A 24,773-nucleotide genomic window follows, 5' to 3' on the forward strand; every position below is an offset into this window, starting at 1 on the left:
TACTGACAATAAAGCAGAGATAACATAAAATAATCCGCCGAAGTCGTGTGTGCTGTGTAGTCTTGTAATGAGTAAATACAAGAACTTTCTTCAATTGAGTAATACATAAGATTATTGGTGCCTGATTTCGGAAGGAAATCACATTTTGTTTTCAAGAAGCGAAATTCCTGTTTCTAGAAATGAGCCAACAGGTTATAGTAGAAGGAGCGGTTGACGTAGGCAACAGGTAGGAAATAATTTATTTACGAAAGTTTATGATGTACTGTTTACAAGATTTATGTCCACGCGAGCTGAGTTTAGAAAATTAATAACTTTCGAAAGATACGTACAATTTGAGCGGCGGCTTTCCATCTATATTACCATATGCAGAAATCGCATTATGTTGTAAATTTTTGTTACACTTGAAAGTGCACTATATTTTCTGTTACACAGAATGGATTACGACTACCTGATAAAATTCCTCGCTCTTGGTGATTCTGGTGTGGGGAAAACTAGTTTCCTGTATCAATACACCGACGGGGTTTTCAATTCAAAGTTCATATCAACGGTCGGTATTGACTTTAGGGAGAAACGCCTGGTGAGTTTAATGTGAATGCTTTGCATCTATGGTATATTATCTGTTATGCAAGATAGAAAACTATATTTACTGAATTTTTGTTTTGACATCATTGAGCTGTTCCCAGTGCATATGACGGTGTGCAATACCAGTGACATTTTGAAAAATCTTTGCAAAACAAGTTACTTCGTCCTCTTGTGCTATTCTTTATTTATTTCCCCATTATACTTTCCTTTAACTGCGAGGGTCAGCTGGATTACATATTGGAAGAAAGGAAATGCATACGCCTGCCAGTAGAAAATTTCTCACACAGATGTTGTTCTATTCATTTATAGGTACTACCATGAAGAAGTATCTTGAGGGATGTGGATTGATATTATTAATACATTAACAAAGATAATCATCTGTTCGAAAGTACAGTAATATTTAACTATCATTAAACTGCTACACGGTAAACAATGTGTGCTTACTAAAGGTAACATTAGTATAAAATACTGACAGAACACCCTCCACTTTGAAAACTACTTTTGTAGTTATATTAAAAATAGTACTTGACTGTCTGTGTTACTTTTAACGTGATGTTTCCCTTGACTATGTTGATATTTAGGCCTAGCATAGAACTTTCAGAATAGAGGAATGTTTACAATGAACATTTCCACTTGTCAGGAATGTAATAGGAATCGTCTGTCCCCGATCATAGGGGGTTATCTCAATTGCATGCTTATATCAGTTGCAGCTGATTCTTGAAACTCCATCAGTAGGCTTTCATGGGATAATTTGCATCTTATCTTCAGTTTTCTGCCAGTTCAGTTTCTCCATCATCATGACACTTTCCTGTGGTTCAGCCAAACCTGTAAATACTGATACTTCCATTCTTTTTGTACATTTAATATCTCATGAGCAATGTCACATGAGCTTTTTGTAAGCAGTCTATTTTACTAATTGCATTTTCACATGGCATCCTACTTATGAACTAAGTCTAGCATATTGTTATTTGCAACAGAGCCTATGTGACCATTTAGTTTCATATTCCAACGAATTGTTATAGCCAGATAATTGTATGAGTTGACTGATTCTGGCTGTGATTCGAATATAATGTAGACATAGTGTGGTGGTGGTTTTTTTTTTTTTTTCCCCTTCTTCAAGTGCACAATTTTATGTTTCTGATTATTTAAAGCAAGTAGCCAGTCTTAGCACCACTATGAAATTTTTTCGAGATCTGACTAAATACTTGTGCAGCTTTTTTCCGCCAGTACTTCACTATAGACAAGTGTATTATCTTTGAAAACCCTGAGGTTACTCTTAATATTCTCTGTCAGATGGTTAATACACACAATGAACAGCAAGGGTACCAATACATTTCCATGGAGTACACATAAATTTACTTAAGTACTCACCATCCAAGATAACATGCTACGTCCTCCTTAGGATGGAGTTCTCAGTCCAGTCACAAATTTTATTTGATATCCCACATAATTGAAATTTTGTTAATAATTGTTATTGTGGTACAAAGTCAAATGTTTTTCTTTTTTTCCCAAATACTTTCATGTGTATCGAAAGCATAGGCTAAAAGGAAATGAAGGTGGTGTAGTTGTTGCAGTAGACAAGAAACTCAAATCCAATAAGACAGAAATTGAAGCTGCATGTGTGATTGTTTGGACAGGCCTCGGTATCGGGTGGGCATAAAAAGACATTTGGATCCTTCTGTTGCCCTCAGACTCACTTCCAAATGCAATTGAAAATTTCAGAGAAAATCTCATTTTCCTCGTGTGCATGTTTCCTAATCGTAGTGTAAACATTGACGGAGACTTTAACTAGCCAACATTCAAGTTTTGTTAGTGGTGGACACGATAAGACATCCTGTGGAACATTACTAAATGCCTTCTCTGAAAACTACCTAGAACAGATAGTTAAGAATCCCACTTGTGATGGAAATATATTGGATCTAATGGTGATAAATAAACCTCTTTGAGGATGTGATTCTTCAATTTCTTCAGGCGTATTGCACGATGAAATAAATCTCAGGTGAACAGCCTGGCATGAGTGTACAAAGGACACAATATTTTGGCAATCGACCTTGTTGCTGTCATTAGGTGTGCTGATGTACTGCCAAGGGACAGCAGGCGTGAGGTATATATCAGATTCCCCCTCTCCCCTCCCTCGGGCGCTCCCTCCATCGTCTGCGCCGCAGGCATGCTCTTGGCCATCCACTAAGGTAAAGCAGCACATTGACTCAGCAGCAACCCGAAAAATCAAGAAACGTGCCAGCTTAGCTTTGGTACGAGAGAGAGTTTGCTATACTCGGTGGTGTCTGGACACCACCAATAACGAACTCTTCCAGCTATATCTACAACTTGCCAACTGCTTCAGTTCCTGCACCTGGGATTGGGCTGACGCTGTCACATGGGCCACTGTGGACTGTGCCCAAAAGAAGTTCACACAGCGACAGACATCCAAATTCGACTGTATATCGGGGAAACGGCCCTCTGAAGAAAAGGGGAAGACCATTATCAATCTCATGAACATAGAACTTGATAATGATGCGATCTCGGTTCTCAAGAAAGGATTGAACTTTGCTCCGACACCTAAAGATGTACCCATCATCAGTGCAGTTGACCAGACAGTGGCTCGACTCCCACCTGAGGCAGCAGAGAGGTGCGTCATGAAACCTGCAGGGTAATGATTAGAATTAGACCTATGAAACCGAATATTTCCAAAAAAGAGAGGGCAGCCATTCGGAAGCTAAGAGAAGATCCAGTTATAGTGGTCTTACCAGCAGACAAGGATAATGCTGTGGTAATCTTGTCCCACCAGGATTACACCATGAACATGCGGGACCTGCTAGATGACACCACATACCACAAGATTGACACCGATCCTACCAAGATGGTTGAAAGAAAAACTTTGGCACTTCTCAAAGATTCCAGCTTCCCTGAGGAGGCCACAAGGAAGTTATGACCCAGGACCCCTGTTCCTCTGAGGCTGTACGGCTTACCGAAAGTCCACAAGGAACACATCCCATGATGTCCTATTGTCAGTAATATTGGTGCCCGATGTATCCTCTAACCAAGTACCTCAAGGAGCTGCTCAGCCCTCACATGGGGACATGCCCACACCACATCCTTAGCTCTTCGGATTTCTTGGGACACATCAACCACGTCACGATTAAGGAATCTGACGTACTTGTGAGCTTCAACGTGGTTTCCTTGTTTACTAGGGTTCAGCTACCTGAAACTCTGGAACTCTTTGGCCAGAAATTTGATGAGAAAACCACCGATCTGTTCAGACATGTTCCAACGTCAACATATTTTCTATTTGATGGTGACTACTATGAGCAGACCAAAGGTGTTGCTATGGGGAGTTCTCTCTCTCCCGTCATCGCTAACATGTACATGGAACATTTCAAGGAAGAAGCCTTGGAGTCAGCGCAACTAAAACCTACCTGTTTCTTCAGATATGTGGATGACATGTTTGATATTTTGACACATGGAAGAGACAAGCTGATGGAATTTCTCACACATTTCAACTCAAGACATGAGAATATCAAGTTCACCATGGAGGTAGAAACAGATGGGATGCTCCCATTCTTGGATGTTCTCGTCAAAAGTCGAGATGACGGCAAGTTGGGGCACAGCATGTGTAGAAAGAAAACTCACACTGACTTATACCTACATGCGGATAGCTGCCACCATCCTGCTCAGAAGAATGGCGTGCTGAAAACTCTTGTACACAGAGCTCGCACCCTCTCTGAGGAGGACAGTCTCCAACAAGAATTGGCCCATCTGAAGTCCGTGTTTCTAAGGAACGGTTATAAGGAAAGGCAAATTCTGAATGCCCTTTGCCTGACACTCACAACACAACTGGCGGAAACACATGAAGAACCTGAGGAAAACACGGCCATGGCATTTATTTCATTTTGTGGGGCCTTATCGGGAAAAGTTGGATGCATTTAACGCAAATATCAAGTAAAAACCGTCTTCTGCCTTCCAACTAAAACCAGAGCAATTCTCAGCAGTGTTAAGGACAAGGGTTTACAGAAAACCGTGCCATTGCGGTAAGGAATACATAGGTCAGACAATTCACACCATTGAAGACCGATGCCGTGAACACCAACGGCACACGACTTTGCAACAGCCTAATAAGTCTGCAATCACCGAGCATTACCTGTCAGAACTTTACGGCATGGATTATGACAAGACCAAAGTCCTAACACAGACTTCAAAGTATTGGTACTGTATCATAAAAAAAGCTATAGAGATCAGAGTAAGAAAACCTGAACTGAATTGTGTCAGTGGCTATTCCCTTAACCAAGCTTGGGAACCAGCCATTACCTGGATTAAGGAAAAGATAGAAATATACCAGAATGTACTGACTTCGAGGACAGGGGGAGGTACCTCCGAAACGCCACCGGCAAACCTCCCTGTCCGCGGACCTACAAGGGAACACCCAGATGCTGGGCCACTAGTCGGGCGTCAAACCCCGGCACGGACGGCCAAGAGAGTGCCTGCAGCACGGACGGCAGAGGGTGCACCCGAGGGAGGGGGAAGGGGAGTCTGATAGATACCTCATGCCTGCCATCCCTTGGTGGTACATCAGCATACCTGATGATGGCAACTAGGTCGATAGCTGAAATATTGTGTCCTTTGTACACTCACACCAGGCTGTTCACCCGAGACTTATTTCGTCTCTTTGAGGATGTCCACATTGAAACTGATATTAGTGACCATGACACTGTTATCACAGCAATGATTATCAAAGGCCAACTAGAACAAGTAGAAAATTTATATTATCAGTAAAGTAAATAAAAAGGCACTAGCATCATATCTGAATGAGAAACTTGAAACTTGCAGCACAGGGCAGTTGCATGTAGAGGAACTGTATATGACTCAAGTTTCAAATAATAGTTGACCTTGCACTGCATAGGTATTTACCCTGTAGAACAGTTCATAATGGGAGGGAGCCTCCACGGCATACAGATACTGTAAAGAAACATCTGAAAAAACAGACTACAGCATAATAGGTGTAAAACAAAGCTTAGGACTCTAGATAGAGAGATGCTGAATGAAACGTGTTTGGCTCTCAAGAGGACAATGCTTGAGGCCTTTGGTGACTACCATAGCAGAATACTCGTATTGTCAATTGATCTTTCACAAAATCCAAAGAAATTCTGGCTGTAAGTAAAGGCTGTCAGTGGCACCCTAATTAGTGTCCAGTCATTCATGAATGAGACAGGAAATGAAATTGAGGGTAGCAAAGCAAAATCTGAAATGACAAACTGCCTGTTGGCTTCTGCCTCGGGTTCTTCAGCCGATGTTCGTGTCATGATTTTTCTGGTGTTTCGCCAGTATGAGTGACTGGCATTGTCAAAGCTTCACCCTCCATTGCTGGTGCTCGTGGCTGCAGACCTTATGTACCTGGCGCGCCAATGTCCAAGGGCTTCTCTGCGGTCATTCCCGGTGTGGTTCTCCTCTTGCCACCTGCAACAGTCGTTCACTGCAGCACGGGAAGCCAGGATCTGTTTACCCTGAGGCTTTCTTCTTTCTTGTTGAAGCTATTCTTGTGTTTGTGTATTTCGCTCTTCTCTACATCCAGGACTTCCATGTCGGCAAGTTTTACTGTGGGGTTGGTCTCGCTCAGCATGTGCTCTGCCACAGCTGATTTCTCCACCTGCCCCAACCTACAATGTCTCTTATGTTCTGTGAACCTGGTATTGATTGTTCATCCAGTCATTCCAACGCAAACTTTTCCACATGTGCACGGTATGCGGTATATGCCCGACACTGCAGGTGGGGTCCCTCTTCTCCTTTGCTGATCTGAGACACTCTTTGATCTCTCTTGTCAGATTGTAAATAGTCTTTACACTGTGTTTGCACAATATACAGCTGATTCTGTCTGTCACACTGGAAATATATGGCAGAAAGGCCATACCCAACACTCCTTTTTCTAATGTGTCAGTTCGCTGAATGATTGACTCTGTTATACTTCTAATATAACTTCTGTAGTATCCATTGCTGCTTAGAACACTTTCCAGGTGACGCATTTTGCATGTGAGGTGTTACAGCTCACATTTTCATCTTGCTCGCATTATGAATATATTAATCATGCCTCTTTTCTGGATCTGGGCAATGTTCCTTGCCGCAGTGGATACACCGGTTCCCGTCAGATCACCAAAGTTAAGTGCTGTCGGGCATGGCCGGCTCTTGGGTGGGTGACCATCTGGGCCACCATGCGCTGTTGCCATTTTTCGGGGTGCACTCAGCCTCGTGATGCCAATTGAGGAGCTACTTGACGGAATAGTAGCGGCTTCGGTCAAAGAAAAGCATAATAACAACCAGGAGAGCAGTGTGCTGACCATAGGCCCCTCCTATCCGCATCCTCAGCTGAGGATGAGACGGTGGTTGGATGGTCCCGATGGGCCACTTGTGGCCTGAAGACAGAGTGCATTTCTGGATCGGGTGGTGATTTGACATCTTGGCTGTATGGATTACCAAAGATCCGTAAGAATAATGGTCCTGGCTCACTGTTGTATAAACTGGCGAAATACTTGGCCTCTCTGCCCCAGCCGCACGTGGGCAATAGTGACACGTATGTAAAGGACTCGGGACATTTCATTGAGAAGCTGAAGAAACTAAAACTTGCACCAAACAACGCCTGGTCAGCTTTGATGTTGTTTCTTTGTTTACAAAAGTACCACTCAATGATGCTCAGAAACACACCGGTTCCACTTTCCTGCAAGACATCACCCACATCTTTCATGCATGTCTCATCATGACATCTTTCTCGTGGGATGGCAACTTCTACGAATAGCTGGAAGTCATCACCATGGGTAGTCCTCTTAGTCCAGCGATAGCCAACTTCTTCTTGAAACATATCGAACCTTCATTGTGTGTAGCCATGGTGAGGAACAGCTCGGTGACTCTCTAAGACACACGAACAGCCTCCATGCCAACGTAAAATTTGCCAGGGAAGTAGAAAAGAACAAAAACTACCATTTCTAGATGTGCGGTCACAGGGGATGATGAAAACCTGGGACACAGCATCTATCAAAAACCAACACACGTTGGCTGATATCTGCAAAAACTTTGAAATGACCACCTGAGCCAGAAAAGAGGAATGATTGATATATCCGTGATGCGAGCAAGACAAACATGTGGGCCACAGCACCTCAGGCATGAATTGCAACACCAGGAAAGTGTTGTGAGAAGCAATGCATATTATATTAGAAGAATAACAGAGTCGAACACTCGGCAAAGTGATACATCAGAAAAAGGAATGTCAGGTACGGCCGAACTGACATTCATTCCCAGTGTGATGAACAGACTCAGCCATATAATGCGCAAACACAGTGTGAAGACTATTTACAATGAAGATCAAAGAGTGTCTCAGATTGGCAAAGGAGAAAAGGGACCCACTTGCAATGTTGGTAATATACCACATACCATGCACATGCAGAAAAGTTTATGTTGCAATGACTGGGATCACAGTTGCAGGTTGGGGCAGGTGGAGAAATTGGCTGTGGCAGAGCATGCACTGTACAAGACTGACCATATACACTCCTGGAAATGGAAAAAAGAACACATTGACACCGGTGTGTCAGATCCACCATACTTGCTCCGGACACTGCGAGAAGGCTGTACAAGCAATGATCACACGCACGGCACAGCGGACACACCAGGAACCGCGGTGTTGGCCGTCGAATGGCGCTAGCTGCGCAGCATTTGTGCACCGCCACCGTCAGTGTCAGCCAGTTTGCCATGGCATACGGAGCTCCATCGCAGTCTTTAACACTGGTAGCATGCCGCGACAGCGTGGACGTGAAGCGTATGTGCAGTTGACGGACTTTGAGCGAGGGTGTATAGTGGGCATGCGGGAGGCCGGGTGGACGTACCGCCGAATTGCTCAACACGTGGGGCGTGAGGTCTCCACAGTACATCGATGTTGTCGCCAGTGGTCGGCGGAAGGTGCACGTGCCCGTCGACCTGGGACCGGACCGTAGCGAAACACGGATGCACGCCAAGACCGTAGGATCCTACGCAGTGCCGTAGGGGACCGCACCGCCACTTCCCAGCAAATTAGGGACACTGTTGCTCCTGGGGTATCGGCGAGGACCATTCGCAACCGTCTCCATGAAGCTGGGCTACGGTCCCGCACACCGTTAGGCCGTCTTCCGCTCACGCCCCAACATCGTGCAGCCCGCCTCCAGTGGTGTCGCGACAGGCGTGAATGGAGGGACGAATGGAGACGTGTCGTCTTCAGCGATGAGAGTCGCTTCTGCCTTGGTGCCAATGATGGTCGTATGCGTGTTTGGCGCCGTGCAGGTGAGCGCCACAATCAGGACTGCATACGACCGAGGCACACAGGGCCAACACCCGGCATCATGGTGTGGGGAGCGATCTCCTACACTGGCCGTACACCACTGGTGATCGTTGAGGGGACACTGAATAGTGCACGGTACATCCAAACCGTCATCGAACCCATCGTTCTACCATTCCTAGACCGGCAAGGGAACTTGCTGTTCCAACAGGACAATGCACGTCCGCATGTATCCCGTGCCACCCAACGTGCTCTAGAAGGTGTAAGTCAACTACCCTGGCCAGCAAGATCTCCGGATCTGTCCCCCATTGAGCATGTTTGGGACTCTATGAAGCGTCGTCTCACGCGGTCTGCACGTCCAGCACGAACGCTGGTCCAACTGAGGCGCCAGGTGGAAATGGCATGGCAAGCCGTTCCACAGGACTACATCCAGCATCTCTACGATCGTCTCCATGGGAGAATAGCAGCCTGCATTGCTGCGAAAGGTGGATATACACTGTACTAGTGCCGACATTGTGCATGCTCTGTTGCCTGTGTCTATGTGCCTGTGGTTCTGTCAGTGTGATCATGTGATGTATCTGACCCCAGGAATGTGTCAATAAAGTTTCCCCTTCCTGGGACAATGAATTCACGGTGTTCTTATTTCAATTTCCAGGAGTGTAGTAAAATTTGCCAACACGGAAGTTCTGGCTGTAGAGAAGAGCTATCACAGTCACTTGTTCAGAGAAACTATAGAAATACATAAACACGAGAATAGGTTCAACAAGAAAGAAGAAAGCCTCAAGGTAAACAGATCCTGGCTTCTCATGCTGGAACGAACGGCTATTGCAGGTAGCAAGAGGAGAACCGCACTGGAAATGACTGCGGAGAAGCCCTTGGACGTTGGCGCAGCAGGTACATGCAGCCTGTGGCTACGAGCTCCAGTCCATCACCAGCAATAGGAGGCAAAGCTTTGACAATGCCAGCCACTTACGCTGGTGAAACATCAGAAAAATCATCAGACAAATGTCACCTGAAGAACCCGAGACAGAAGCCAACAGGCAGTTTGTCAACAAGTGGCCACAAACGCCGTAACAATTTTGTAAAAACTGAAATGCCTAACTCCGCTTTCAGACGTTTCTTTATGAAGGAAAATTGCCACACCGTAATTCTCGTACCACTTTAAAGGTGTTTGAAATAAGTGTTAGTGTCAGTGATGTTGAGAAATAGCTAAAATCGTTAAAACTGAACAATGTTCCAGGGCCCAGTGGAATCGCCATTGAATTCTGTACTGAAGTTGCAGCTGAGTTAGTCACTCTTCTAACTATAATTTGTCATGGGTTTCTCAAACAGAAAACCATGCGCAGTAGCTGGAAGAAAGTGCAAGTCACCCATTTACAAGAAGTGATCCATAAAATTTCCTTGCAGTATCCTTGAGATTGATTTGTTGTAGAATCTTAGAATGTATTCTGAGCTCAAACATATGCCAACCCACATGAATTCTGAAAACTTTGATGATGTAAAAAGCAACTCGCACTTTTCTCACATGACATAATGAATGCTTTGGATCAAGGCAAGCAGGTAGGTGCAGTATTTTTTGATTTTTGAAATGCATTTTACTCATTGCCACATCTATGCTTGTTGTCAAAAGTGTGTACATAGGGTTATCAGGTGAAATGTATGACTGGATTAATGACTTTTTGGTAGAGGTGATCAGCATGTTATCTTGGAGAGTCATCATCAGATGTAGAAGTAACTTCGGATGTGTCCCAGGGAAGTGTATTGGGATTGTTACTGGTCATGTTGTAAATTAATGACCTTTCAGATGATATTAATAGTAACCTCAGACTTTTTGTAGATGATGCAGTTATCTATAATGAAGTACCGTCAAAAAGAAGCTGCGTGAACATTCAGTCAGATATTGATAAGACTTCAAAGTGGTGCAAAGATTGGCAGCTTGCATTAAATGTTCAGGAATGTAAAATTGTATTCACAAACTGAAAAAAACCTAGTATCTTATGATCATAATATCAATTAGTCATGTTTCGAATTGACCGTCTCATACAAATACTTGGGTGTAATACTTTATGGAGATGTGAAATGGAATGATCATACAGGCTCAGTTGTATGTAAAGTGAGTAGTAGACTTCGGTTTATTGGTAGAATATTGCGGAAATGCAGTCAGCCTTGCAGATTGCTTACAGATCACTAGTGTGACCCTGTCTAGGATATTGCTCAAGTTTATGGGATTGCTACCAAATAGGACAGGAGATACTGAACGTATACAGAGAGGGGCAGCACTAATAGTCACAGGTTTGTTTGAACTGCAGGAGAGTGCCACAGAGATGCTGAAGAAACTGAACTGGCAGACTCAAACTATCATGATCGAGTCTAGTAACAAAATTTGAAGAACCGGCTTTGAATGATAACTAGGAAAATTCTGCAGCCTCTATGTATCATTCTTATTATGATCATGAGGACAAGTTTAGATCAATTCAAGCGCACACTGGGACATTTAAACAATCATTCCTTCCATCAATGGAACAGGAAGAAACGCTAATAACTTGTACAATGGGACATACCCTCTGCCATGCACTTCATAGTGATTTGCAGAGTAAAGGTGTAGTTGTAGAAGTCAAGAAATACTGTAGCCATCTGCATACTTTCAGGATTTCATGTAAGAAAATCGCAAGTTGTTTTTTGTAGCACCAACATTTTTTTGGAATCCATGTAATTGGCATGAAGTTGGTCATAGTGTTCAAGGTACCTCATTAGACTCTACAGCAGGTGTGTGAACAGGGATAATAGATGGTAGTTTTGTGGATTGCTTCTGGTAGCCTTCTTGTAGATGGATGCGATGTGTGCTTTCTTCGAACTACTGGACAGTTCAAGCAATCTGCAGTATATTATCATTTAAAAAAGGACTAACTCGACCACAAATTCTGCATAGAATCTAATATGGATTCCACCAGACCATGGAACTTTGCTGCTAAGTGTTTGTAATTTCAACTGATTCTCAGTGCCACTGATAATAATATCTATTTTACTCATCTTCCCAAAGATGTGTGAATTAAACTGGGACAAAATCTCTGACTCTTTCTTTGTAAAGGAACATTTAAAATGCAATTCAGCATCTCTGTTTTTGCTTTGTACCCTCAGTTACAGTTCTTGTGTTGTCCACTGAGCATTGAGATATTAACTTTGATGCCATGGACAGTCTTTGCGAATGATCAGTTTCTTTGGGTGTTGCGTGAGAGTTTTCAATAAGATTCTGCAAAAATATTCATTGAAGGCTTCATGCATTGCCTTCTTGATATTCAAACGTGTTTCATTCAGAATCTCTGTAGCTATAGCCGTATTATGCTTCGCTCTACACCTGTTATGCAGTGGCTTCTGTTTCTTTAAAAGCTTTTTTTGCAGTGACTACCAGAAGAATCCCCCACCTCCTCCCGTAACGACCTGTTTTCCTATGTACATATCTGAACAGTGTACGAAAGACTACTCTTTTAAACTTAAACCAGATTTCCTCTACATGCTCCAGTCTGGAGCTCAGTGTTTCAAGTTTTTCATTGAGAAATGACACTGCTGCCTCTGTGTAGTTTGCTGATCATATAAATCTCTCTACCTGTTTTAGTTGGCCCCTGTAGTGTGGGAATCATTGTTGCCACAGCTGCCTCATTGTCACTGATAGGCTTCGACATGGACATCCTCAAAAATGTCTGGTCTATTCATCATCATTACACGTAATATATTTCCATCGTGATTGGACTTTCTGACACTTGCGCCAAATAGTTTTCAGGGAAAACATGTATTATTTCATGCCCACCATTTACACAAGTGTAATTTTCTCAATTGATTGTTGGATGATTAAAGTTTCCTCTGATAATCACCAGGTCATTGAGGAAGTTGCGTACTAGATTTTCTCTGTTTTCAGTTATATTTGGAAGTGAGTTCGGTGGTGGATAGAAGGATCCAGTTATAAGTTTATGCCTGCCCTTGATACTCAGTTTTGCCCAGTCAGTTTCACATCCAGTTTCAGTTTTTATCTTAATGGATTTGAATTCCTTGCCTACTGTGACAAATACACCAGCTCCATTTACCATTAAATTACGTTTTCATTACACACTTAGATTTAAACCAAAAATCACACTGCTTTCGGTTTCAGATTTTAACACACCTTCTGTACCAAGTATTTTGTGAGCTTCAGTACTTTTGAGGATCACATCAATCTCTGGCACTTTGCTGTGATTGCTTCAGCAGTTAAGCAGTAGGATTTTAGTAGTGATCTCTGTGGGGGACATTTCTTTGGATCTTATACTCACACTTCTGGATTTCCTATAGCTATTGTTTTCGTTAGTGCATGAAGAGCCGCCTAATATAAAAAGCCTTTATGTACACCTGTTACACAATCTACTACCTGGGTAACAGTCTCTGATGTGTACACATGACCTATTCAGGACTACTTTAAAATTTTCAACCTTATGGTGCAAGCCTAGGAAGTCACAGCCTACCTTGTCGCAGAACCTTTGCAGACTCAGCTTTTAGCTCTCTGCTTGGCTCAGAACCAGAAGACCCTGTCAGTCGGAAGACAGTGCTGCAGATTGTGAGCTATGTTGCAACTCTGTGAGCAAGACTGGTCTTTTGGACCTTCTCTGCCATTCACTGGAATGATACAGCTAATACCTTGGAACCCAGGTGACAGATATCATTTGTCCCATTGTGTGCCACGATCTGGAGTTGGTTATACCTTGTTTCCTCTGTGGCTACTAGGTCACCATCTTCGACATATTTGAGGCCTCATGTATACACTCTGTGTGCACCCATCCTTGGCATGCAATTCCCTAAGGCAATGGTTCCCAACCTGGGGGTAATCCCCACCTGAGGAGTAAAATGAAATTTTCTGAGTGGTAAAATGAAATTTTCTGAGTGGTAAAAACAAAAGGATTCAATTGTGTTTTGGCCACAAAACCAAATTATTTTTAATAGATAATTAATTTTGCCCCTTTTTCTTGAGACTCTGATGATGATAGTGATAATAATAATAAGCTATAAAAGGCAGTGTACCAACTGACTGATTCACTGGCTCATGATCGCCCAGCCCAAACCAAAAAAGGATGGGAACTTGAAATTTGCAGAAGGCGTTGATCTTCTACTGTAGGTGTTGTTTAAAAGGGATTTTTTGCTATTACAGGATGAAGTTTTTTTTCAAAATTACACTATTGAGGCAATCTTGAAGCTACACCTATGAAAATTGGCATTTGGTTTCTCTGTTAGAGATAAATAAACATGTGTTTCAGTAATTTTTGAAAATTTAACCCTTATGGGGATGAAGTAAAGAGTGAAATTTCTTTTTGAAAATATGTCATTGTTAAAGAACTACTGAAGTATTTTTAAATCTACAACTATGAATGCTGGTATGTGACTTCTCAGTTACAAATAAAAAAGAAAAAGAAAATGTGGTTTCACTATTTTTGGAAATTCAGTCCCAGTGGGGGTGAAAATTTTTGTGAATATATTTAATTATACATATGAATATAATAGAGGGAAACATTCCACGTGGGAAAAATATATCTAAAAACAAAGATGATGTGACTTACCAAACGAAAGTGCTGGCAGGTTGATAGACACACAAACAAACACAAACATGCACACAAAATTCAAGCTTTCGCAACCAACGGTTGCTTCGTCAGGAAAGAGGGAAGGAGAGGGAAAGATGAAAGGATGTGGGTTTTAAAAGGACAGGTATCACTCGCGCACACACACACATCCATCCGCACAGACACAAGCAGACATTGGTAAAGGCAATGAGTTCGGGCAGATATGTCTTCGACTGACATATCTGCCAGAACTCTTTGCCTTTACAAATGGTTGCTTGTGTCTGTGTATGTGCAGATGGATATATGTGTGTGTGTGCGTGTGCGTGTGCGTGTGCGTGTGCGCGCGCGTGCGCGCGCTCGTGCGTTCATGCGTGTGTGTGTGTGTGTGTGTGTGTGTGTGTGTGTGTGTGTGTGTGTGTGTGCGCGCGCGCGCGCGCGCGCGCGCGCGAGTGATACCTGTCCTTTTTTCCCCCAAGGTAAGTCTTTCCGCTCCCGGGATTGGAATGACTCCTTACCCTCTCCCTTAAAACCCACATCCTTTCATCTTTCCCTCTCCTTCCCTCTTTCCTGACGAAGCAACCATTGGTTGTGAAAGCTAGACAGCAGAAACTTCATAGTTTTAGCTTCAAAAATACTTGTATAATTAAATATATCTAAAAACAAAGATGATGTGACTTACCAAACGAAAGTGCTGGCAGGTCGATAGACACACAAACAAATACAAACCTACACACAAAATTCAAGCTTTCACAACCAATGGTTGCTTCGTCAGGAAAGAGGGAAGGAGTGATACCTGTCCTTTTTTCCCCCAAGGTAAGTCTTTCCGCTCCCGGGATTGGAATGACTCCTTACCCTCTCCCTTAAAACCCACATCCTTTCATCTTTCCCTCTCCTTCCCTCTTTCCTGACGAAGCAACCATTGGTTGTGAAAGCTTGAATTTTGTGTGTAGGTTTGTATTTGTTTGTGTGTCTATCGACCTGCCAGCACTTTCGTTTGGTAAGTCACATCATCTTTGTTTTTAGATATATTTAATTATACAAGTATTTTTGAAGCTAAAACTATGAAAATTTGTATTTGGCTTCTCTGTTAGAAATAAAAAGGTATGTATGTCACTGTTTTTGTAAATGCAGCCGCTAAGGGTTGAACTGTCTTATGAAAATATTTCATTTGAAAACATTTTTAAACTGAAGTCTTTGAAAATTGGTATTTGGCTTCTCGGTTAGAAGTCAAAAAATCCATGAAAAATTTGTGTTTGTCTGTTCTTGGAAATTCATCCCCTGAAGTAGTGAAATAGGGCCAGACTGATTCAGTGATCCATCATCACCCAACCCATACTGTTAAGGATAGAAACTTGAAATTTGGAGACAGTGTGGAACTTACATGGTGGGCATTGTTTATGAAGGGAATGTTTGAAATTACACTCCTAAGGGGTTGAAATGGAGATGAAAGGCTTTTTGAAAGTATAAGGCTAATAAGTCAATTTTGAAGCTAAAACTAAAATTTGGTTTCTCAGTCGACTTGTATTCTGTACTAAATTGTCTGTCCAGTAATTTTGGGCACAGATCTGGCTCATTTCATATCTTTCCACAGACTTAACTAAACTGGCTTCCAGCAGGTTCTCTTTTATGAAATTGCAGCAATTAAAACTATATTTAATTATTGTTGTTTGCTGGGGCTTTACAGGTTACAGTTAAAACTTAACATTCGTGATTAACTGAATATTGAAGAAAGATTCTTCTGGTGTGACCTTTCAGATACAACAGTAATTGCTGTTGAAGTATGCTGTCTAGCTTGCCAAAATATGGGATTCTACTTTAGTAACAATGTTGACAGTGATTACAAAGTTTACGTAAACTAGTCAAACCAACAGATTCTAATTAACTAAAATATCTGGGGAAAGGGGTGGCGGGGAGAAAACATAATGGGAAAAGAACCCACTTACTTTGTCACAATGTCTAACTTTATGATCCTGTAGAACTGGCTGTGTGAGTCCATTCAAATGTTGGAGCATACCTAGTAAAGCACTATTGTATCAAAACCAACCTTCATGTTGAGGAAAGCTATTTTCTGACAGTAACAAAGATGTCATATAAGGCCAGTGCAGAAAATGAGCTGCTCACATTTTCATATTAAGAACTCAACATGTGGTACTCTGTATACAGTAGCACTGACTGCCTTCAGCCTGTTATTACTGACAAGCACTCCATACTGCAACAAGTAGTGCAGTGAACTTTTCCAAAAAGTTGGAATGTTTCAGGAAACATATAGTTGAGGAGGACTTGCAGTGTAACCACCTTGTGTGGGGTAAATGTTGTCAATAGAAAACAGTTCAAAGTAAACGTCTTTGCAGGATATTAATTTTGTCAATGGTAGGTGAAATAAATGTTCTTGAAATCTAGTGGTTGTAACTCAGATTTGTTCAAAATAATGAAGCTTGCCCAGAAGCTACCTTCATTTCGTTGCTTTGCAGTAGTTGTTTTATGTAAATTTCTTAAGTGAAAATGTGCTAGGGAACACTATGGTTCTCAAATGACCTGAAAGGTCAGTTATTGTCTCAGGCGTACTATTTATTATGCCGCAGAGTGCTGGTCAAGATCTTACATCATACTGAAGCCCTACCCCCCTTATTTTCTAACATATTTTCGTCATCAACCATATAGATACTTCACTTATTTATATACATATTTTTGATCTACTTTATCAGAAAGTTAGTAATGGGACATGTGTTAACATATTGAGCAGTGGTTACAAAGTTTGAAATTACTGTTATTTGCAGTTAGCAAAAGCACCCCCCCCCCCCCCCCCCCACACACACACACACACATTCTAATTAACCAAATGAATGTAACAGATAATAAAGTCAAGTCAGCTAAACCCTGAGTTAGTATTCGAGATCTCTTTACACTATTGTTCACAAATGAAAACTCGTAATTCTGGTTAAAAGAATCAACACTGTGTGTTCCTACCAATGGATGTACATAACATTAGTTAGTACTGTGACATCAAGTTGTAAATTCGCTAATTACAGTTATACAAGTTTTTGATAATTATCATCCAGTGGTTACAATTGAATTGTGATACAAAGACGATTACATATCTCTTGTTTTCATGAGAAAATAAGTGAATTTATACAAGTAAACAATGCTGATTACATTTTTGTTAATTACTCTGAAACTTCATTATCCCAAGCTTTCCTACCTTGTTTCCTGTTTCAAGTATGAGTACATTATTTTTTTAGTATGAACAGAATACATTGCAGAATACAGCAGCCCAAATAAACACTTTGTTTACATTGTTAATCTGGTTTGGTTTTATGAAATACAGTAACTGTGAGGTAATTAGTTGGTGTTGTGATAGCCAACAGCATAGCAGGCTGACAGTATGATAAACAGAGTTGTTACAGGTTTCAAACATTATGATTACAGTATATTTGATACCTGTTTTGTTATTCTATTATTTGCAAATGAAAAGACCTAATTTTGATTAAATTAATTGACAGTATGTGTTCCTGTCAGTGGATGGATGGATGTAATGTTAGTGAGTACTTTGATATGAAGTTGTTGAAAATTATGTTACATAGCTCAAAAGGTAATGTAACAGTTAATCATGCAATTTAAGTTAGCCTTGAAATTGTATGAAAAATGAGCTGCCACAGTTCAGACTGCATTTTCATATGCAGAATAAATGCCTCTCTCTCTCTCTCTCTCTCTCTCTCTCTCTGTGTGTGTGTGTGTGTGTGTGTGTGTGTGTGTGTGTGTGTGTGTGTGTCCAACCATCCTTGGTAGCAGTAAGTACAGAATGCATTGCATTAGCTGTTACTTAGAAACTAATAATTTGTATGTGAATTGTGTTCTGCATTTCATCTTATCCTCTGTCCACAGGTGTACAGATCGCAAGGAAGAAGCCAGAGGATACACCTGCAGCTGTGGGACACAGCAGGACAAGAGAGGTTGCTGTTGTTTACAATAGTCATTGTTCTGCTGACAGAGGCACTTAGTGCCTAAATAATGGAAACTTTGAACAGGGCAAAATAGATGTCAGTCTTGTACATAAACAAAGCTGGTGTAGCGGTGTAAAATATATCAGGAGAGGCAACAGACTTCCCTCACACAAAATAACACAGAAAATGGCATTCAAAACAACTCACTGCCCCAGTCTGCAATAACTCTTTCCTGAGTCCCTCTGGTACATAAAAGTGAAAGAGCGCGGCCCCTGCGGGCTTTTGTGGCCAGTATGTACATTATCAGTGATTTTGTTCTATGGGCATTACACTGTGGTCCGAGTTATATTTCTATACCTAATGCTTCATCTTATAATACTGGGGACATCATCATAAGAGTCTATAAAGATCTGGGTAGCGGTTTCAAACTGAAACAAGTTCACCAGGCCTAGCTCTTTACATGTATCCATCCAACGGTTGGTTCATGATGTCTCTGGACCACTTCCTAAGCTCTCTGGATTGTGCTGACATGTGTTCACATTATTTAGTACTGAGGCCCACAGTTTGTCAAATATCAGTCCTCATCCTTCTTGCTTAAACTACTATTCTATTTTTGAATTGCTATGGCCTCTTTATATCCTAACATAGTAATGATTAGAACTTGATAAAACTGTATTATCGATGAATGACAATTGTTCCTGTTTTCCATAAGCCAAGAGTTGATGCTTCTATTTGTAGTTCCAGTATACATTTGACCTCATGTACAAAAGATTTTATACACATTGATTCATATTAACATTTAAAAACCCCCGAAGTGATGTTGCTGAGACAAGTAATTTGATATAAGATACGTGAGGTCGCAAATGTCAGGAAATACACCAAAATTGGATGACAGATATTAAACATTTGATGTCACCAGATGAGAGGCCAATTGGTCTGTCGTACCTGATCATCTCATCTCAGACTTTAGCACGTCGGGCTCAGAGCTCGAGTCTTGTGCCTGGAACAATAGTTTTCGCACTGCATCACACAGTTCTGTGTTTTCATAGAGGTAAGATTTATTGTTTTATTTACTGGCCTCGTAGTCTCCACCAGTTAATTGCAAAGCAGAGTGCATTAAAAACTACTGTATTGCATCACAAGTAAATATGTGTAACCTTCCAAATTGCATTGCTACCAGTAAACAAGCTGTGTTTTCTTTACTAAATAAAGTCTGTAAACAAAAAAAGGAGGGACAGAAGGAAAGAAATACAAAATAAGGACACTTTTTTGCATCGGCTGGGGTGGCTGAGCGGTTCTAGGCACTACAGTCTGGAACCGCGCGACAGCTACGGTCGCTGGTTCGAATCCTGCCGCAGGCATGGATGTGTGTGATGTCCTTAGGTTAGTTAGGTTTAAATAGTTCTAAGTTCTAGGGGACTGATGACCTCAGAAGTTAAGTCCCATGGTGCTAAGAGCCATTTGAATCATTTTTGAAGGACACTTTTGCTTGGCTAAAGTGAGGACAATATTTTGTAACTGGTACATTTACAACATATTGCATTTACAAAATATGTTCAAAAACAGTGAAGCCTAACAGTGTGATGTGTAAAATTGCCCCCTACTGGCGAGGATAGAATTGACAAGCCCTTTGCACATGAGGTGAGGTATGTCACCTGGTGAAATCACATATTCAACATTTGTCATCCGATTTTGGAATTATTTATCTCAGCATCATCTTCATTGCTTCAGGAATTTTTAAACATCAATAAGAATCATCATGTATACTCCTACTTCTTAGTTGTTTAACCATTGCATCAGTACTGTCTCGTCTTAGTACTCTGTTGATTTGATCTGTGACTTCTTGCAAATGGGAGAAGAACTTCCCCTTTAGGGGGTTCTTTTTTTTTTTACTAGAAGCTGAGCTCTTTAATAACATAGTACCATATTTATCTCTTTGTCATAGCAGCCATTTCTTCCAAAAGTAATTCTTAGGTATTTGTGGGTCTTAGTGCCGAATAAAGCAAACATTGCCATCTATGCCACACTATGAGCTCCACAACCCAATTCTGTGAGACTTCTTGGTATCAGGAAATGCTCTGTTCTTTTCACAATGTGCCCATTGAGTCTGTCTAAAATTGACACTGCTGTCTGAATGTTTATAGCCTCTGATGATGTCTTCATTATTAGTGGAAAAGAGTTAGGCACAGAAAAGTGCATCAGACTACAACCGAGTGCCCATACCGTGAAAATTGCCAAAGAGCACTGCCATTGCCAAAAAAACAATATTCTTGCTGCTGAAAATGTTGCAGTTCTTGTCTCAAGCATTAAACTGCTTGACGTTCGTAGCTACAGCAAAGAAGGCCAAATTGGTGTGAATTCAGCTGAAACACAAAGCTTAATGTGAGTCCAAGCACTATTAAGTGTAACAATGGCGTAGACGGGTTCCACTTTCAGCTGGGAACAGACAAAATGGAGTCTAGTCAGTGACCCTTTTTCGTGGCAGAAGACTAAAATTTTAGTCACATGTCGCATACAGTTTCCACCCGAGTAGCCGCTGCTGCCCAGTGATGCATGTATTTGTGGATACTCTGTCAGTAAACTGTCCATTAAATTTCTCAGTATTCTGAAATACACACTTAATCTTGAAGCAGTCCCATAGCACCACGTTTAAATCAACTTCTCATGGAAATAAACTTGGTCCTGACTACACTGTTGTTGGTGCTGCTGTTGTGTTCTGCATTCCAAAGACTGGTTTGATGCAGCTCTCCGTTCTACTCCGTTCTCTGCAAGCCTCTTTGTCTCTGAATACCGCATCAATTTGAACCTGCTTAATGTGTCTCTCTACAATTTTTAGTGCCCACACTTCCCTCCAATACAAAATTGATGATTTCTTAATGCCTCAGGATGTGTCCTGCCAGCTAATTCCTTCTTATAGTTAAGTTGTGCCATAAATTTCTTTTTTCTCCAGTTCTATTCAAGTTTCCTAGTTTGTTGTTTGGTCTACCCCTCCAGTCTTCAGCATTTTTCTGTAGCACCACATTCAAAATATTTTATTCTCACCTGCGCTGCCTATCATCGGTGTTTCACCCCAGACTAATACTTCCAAAGAAGACTTCCTCACATTTAAATTGATATTAGATGTTAAAAAAAATTTCTCTTTTTCAGAAACACTTTTTATTCTACTGTCAGTCTGCATTTTTCTGTATATCCTCCCTACTTTTGTTGCCCAAGTAGCAAACATTATATATCAGTTTTATAGTCTCATTTCCTAATGTTCTAAGTTCAGCTGCTCTTGGGCAAGTGGATTTAATTGGAGACTGCACAATCAATCATGTGACAGCAGCCACATGTTCCATCTGGCATCTTCTTATGTACGGTTTGTGTCCTGTCTTTGACACTGCCTGAAAGAAATTGCGCAGGGTCACTTCCCACTTATTATCTCTGTCACAGTTGCACTGCCTGTGGTCATTCCCCCCCCCCCCCCCCCCCCTCTTCATTCCCACCACACACACACACACACACACACAGATGTATGCCCTGAGTCTATACTGAACCACCTTCAGTATTGGAAGTGAGTTTCCATTATTTAGGCTGCCCATAATGCCTTTATGCATTATTGCATGTAGCTTTTGTACAAGCTTGCTGCATCTTGCATTTAGTCACCTCTAAACTTTGTTACTGTTGCTGTTCCTACTACTGCTGCTACTACTACTACTACTACTACTAATAGTAATAATAATAATAATAATAATAATAATTGACCACGATGATGATGATGATGATGATGATGATGATGTGTACTTGATGATTGAGTGGGTAAGTGTTGAGCTACAAATTCGGAGATCTGGGGTTCAATCTGCTGTGTAGTAGCAGTATGTATGAAACCACGAAGTTTTTGAGCAGCTTGTCAGCTGAGGTCAGTTGAGAAGAAATAAATATAATAGTGATAATGAAATTACATTCCATAAAACTCTGATGTTTGCAAAGTTTATAACTAAGAAACTTGACCGACTCACAAGATAATACAATTAGCACAAAATGTAGAAATTTTACTTGCTTCTGACCCCCCCAACCCCCTTCCCATAATACAGTGGCCTCCACTTGAAAACAGACATGTGGTGCAATGTAAAAGTAATGGAAATTTTTCTTTTTCTTTAAAGAATCTTTACTTATTCACCAAAATCAAATCTGTCCCATACAGAGTAATGCCCCTCAGATATAATACACATGTGCCAGTGCTTTTTCCAACCTTGGAAACACTTCTGGAATTCACTTTCCATTATGGTGTTCAGCTATTTCAGCAGTTCTGTTTTTATCTCATCATTGGTGGCAAAATGATGTCCTTTCGTGGTTGTTTTCAGCCTCGGGTATAGAAAGAAGTCGCTGGGGGCCATATCTGGTGAATATGGCGGCTGAGGCAACATAAAACTTTTATTTTTGCCAAAAAATCCACGTTGAAATGTCAGCAGGAGCATTATCGTGATGCAATTTCCCTGAGTGTTTTTGCCACAATTCTGGTCATTTTCTTCAGATTGCTTCACACAAACAGCGCAAAACTTTCAGGTAGTATTCCATATTGACAGTACAACCATAAGGTAGGAACTAACAATGCACTGTTCCATTGCAATGGAAGAAAACAGTGTAAACAGCCTCCACATGTAATCAAACTTGCAAATTTTTTCTATCTTGGCTCTTCAAGCAGTTTCCTTTGGCCTTGGTTTCAGTATCTTACTCATATGTTCATGTTTTGTCACCTGTTATAACCTTCTTTAGAGGTTCTGGATTGTTGTCAGCTTCATTTAACAATTCCTGAGTGATGTCTGTGTGGATCATTTTTGCTCAACATTAACAGTTTTGGAACAAACTTTGCTGGTACACGTTTCATGTCCAAAACATCAGAAAAAATTCTTTGCATGAGCCAAAGAAACTGCCGACATTATCAGCAACTTCTTTGATGATGGTGTAATGGTTTTCCAGAACCATTTTCTTTACTTCTTCCACATTGTCATCAGTAATTGATGTGCTAGGGCATCCAGGGCAGTCGTCATCTTAAGCGTCTTTGCAATCCTCTTTGAAACATTTATAAATTTGCTCACAGTAAATGTGCCAAAAGCCACACTTAACATTTCAAATGCAGCAAAATTTAATGCATTTTCTTTGATCCAGCTTTTTTGAATGTAAAAATTCACGAACACTTGAAAACATGTTTAATCTTTTTGACTGTCAACAATAAACTAAATATTCAAAACAGCTGAAAATGCAAATGTACATCAGGAACATGTGTACCGACAAGTTTAAAAATTGAAAATTGGATGTTTTAAAACCTGTGAAATTAAAAAATTTCTAATGTGTCCTCCTCTTTGGAATAAAGTATCAGTAGCATGTTAGGTCAGACCAGGAAAAGCTTAGTTTGCAGGCAGTTCACCTCTGTTAAGTTCTTCCCCCCTGCAACAGAACTCGTGCAGTACTGTTACGGCCTCACCACAGCCACACCAGCCAATGTCAGGGGACAACTGTCAGTCATCATGGGGCGCTACCTACTCCTTACGTGTAAACATCATGTGATGTAAACTATTAAAACTTTGATTCTCATTTCGTTATATGTGTCAGACCTTTAGTTGCATTAGTGAGGTTTTTTTAAATACCTGGGGCAAATTTGTTTAACTCAGTCTTTACTACTTCTGCAATATCAATTTCAGATTGCATTTTTGGAAGCAAAGCTGATGTTCTGACAACTCACTGATCGTTGCACTACACTGAGAAGATTTAATGTACTTTCACATATGTATCTTGATCCAAAATATGATTTTATTTCATGAATGAAGTTGGTGAGTTTGGGGACCAATCTTGTAGCATGAATTCAAAAATTGCACAACTTTTTCCAGTCTGGGTAGTAAGAACAGATCATTTTTTACATTGCACACATATTCTTCAAGCTCGCTTCTGACACTTCTGAGGCTAATTTTCAACACACTATTAAAGAAAAAGAAAGGGGGGGCAGCACGCAATTCTAGGGATTTCAAATCTTTGAAATGACAGTGAAACTCTCAGAGATTACATCAATAACAAAAGTTAGTATTGAAAATTTTATTTCATATTACCTCAGAAAATGACAAACGTTTTCCTTGTTTCATTGCAGTGTAAGCGACACAAGTTTAGACATTAATCCATTAACATCTACAAACATATCAGAAATTTTGTGTTCCTTTCTTTGCAAACGAAAATTCAAATTATTTGTGAAATCTATTAGAAATGCTGATTCTGATTTAAAAAAATTGAATCCTTCAGTTTATTTTTAAATTTCATTGTATCTGAATTTACATCTTTATCTAAAAACTTAAAAAGTTCTTTTCTAAATGAAAAAAAAGACTAGGCTAAATATTTTTTTGCCAGTGAATTTCAGGA

General features: G+C 40.9%; 1 protein-coding gene across 1 annotated transcript in view; it reads left to right on the forward strand.

Moving 5' to 3' along the window:
* The first annotated feature begins 42 nt into the window (after positions 1 to 42).
* The window catches only part of LOC126428168 (ras-related protein Rab-27A), an 84,010-nt gene continuing 59,279 nt past the window's right edge, over positions 43 to 24,773 (forward strand). Inside the window, exons 1-3 of the mRNA XM_050090080.1 lie at positions 43 to 226; positions 433 to 577; positions 18,328 to 18,395. Coding sequence (XP_049946037.1) covers positions 180 to 226; positions 433 to 577; positions 18,328 to 18,395 — 260 coding nt within the window. The 5' untranslated portion in view covers positions 43 to 179. The remainder of the gene's footprint in view (positions 227 to 432; positions 578 to 18,327; positions 18,396 to 24,773) is intronic.

Source organism: Schistocerca serialis, chromosome 12 (genome assembly GCF_023864345.2).
Source record: "Schistocerca serialis cubense isolate TAMUIC-IGC-003099 chromosome 12, iqSchSeri2.2, whole genome shotgun sequence".
NCBI classification, from domain to species: domain Eukaryota; kingdom Metazoa; phylum Arthropoda; class Insecta; order Orthoptera; family Acrididae; genus Schistocerca; species Schistocerca serialis.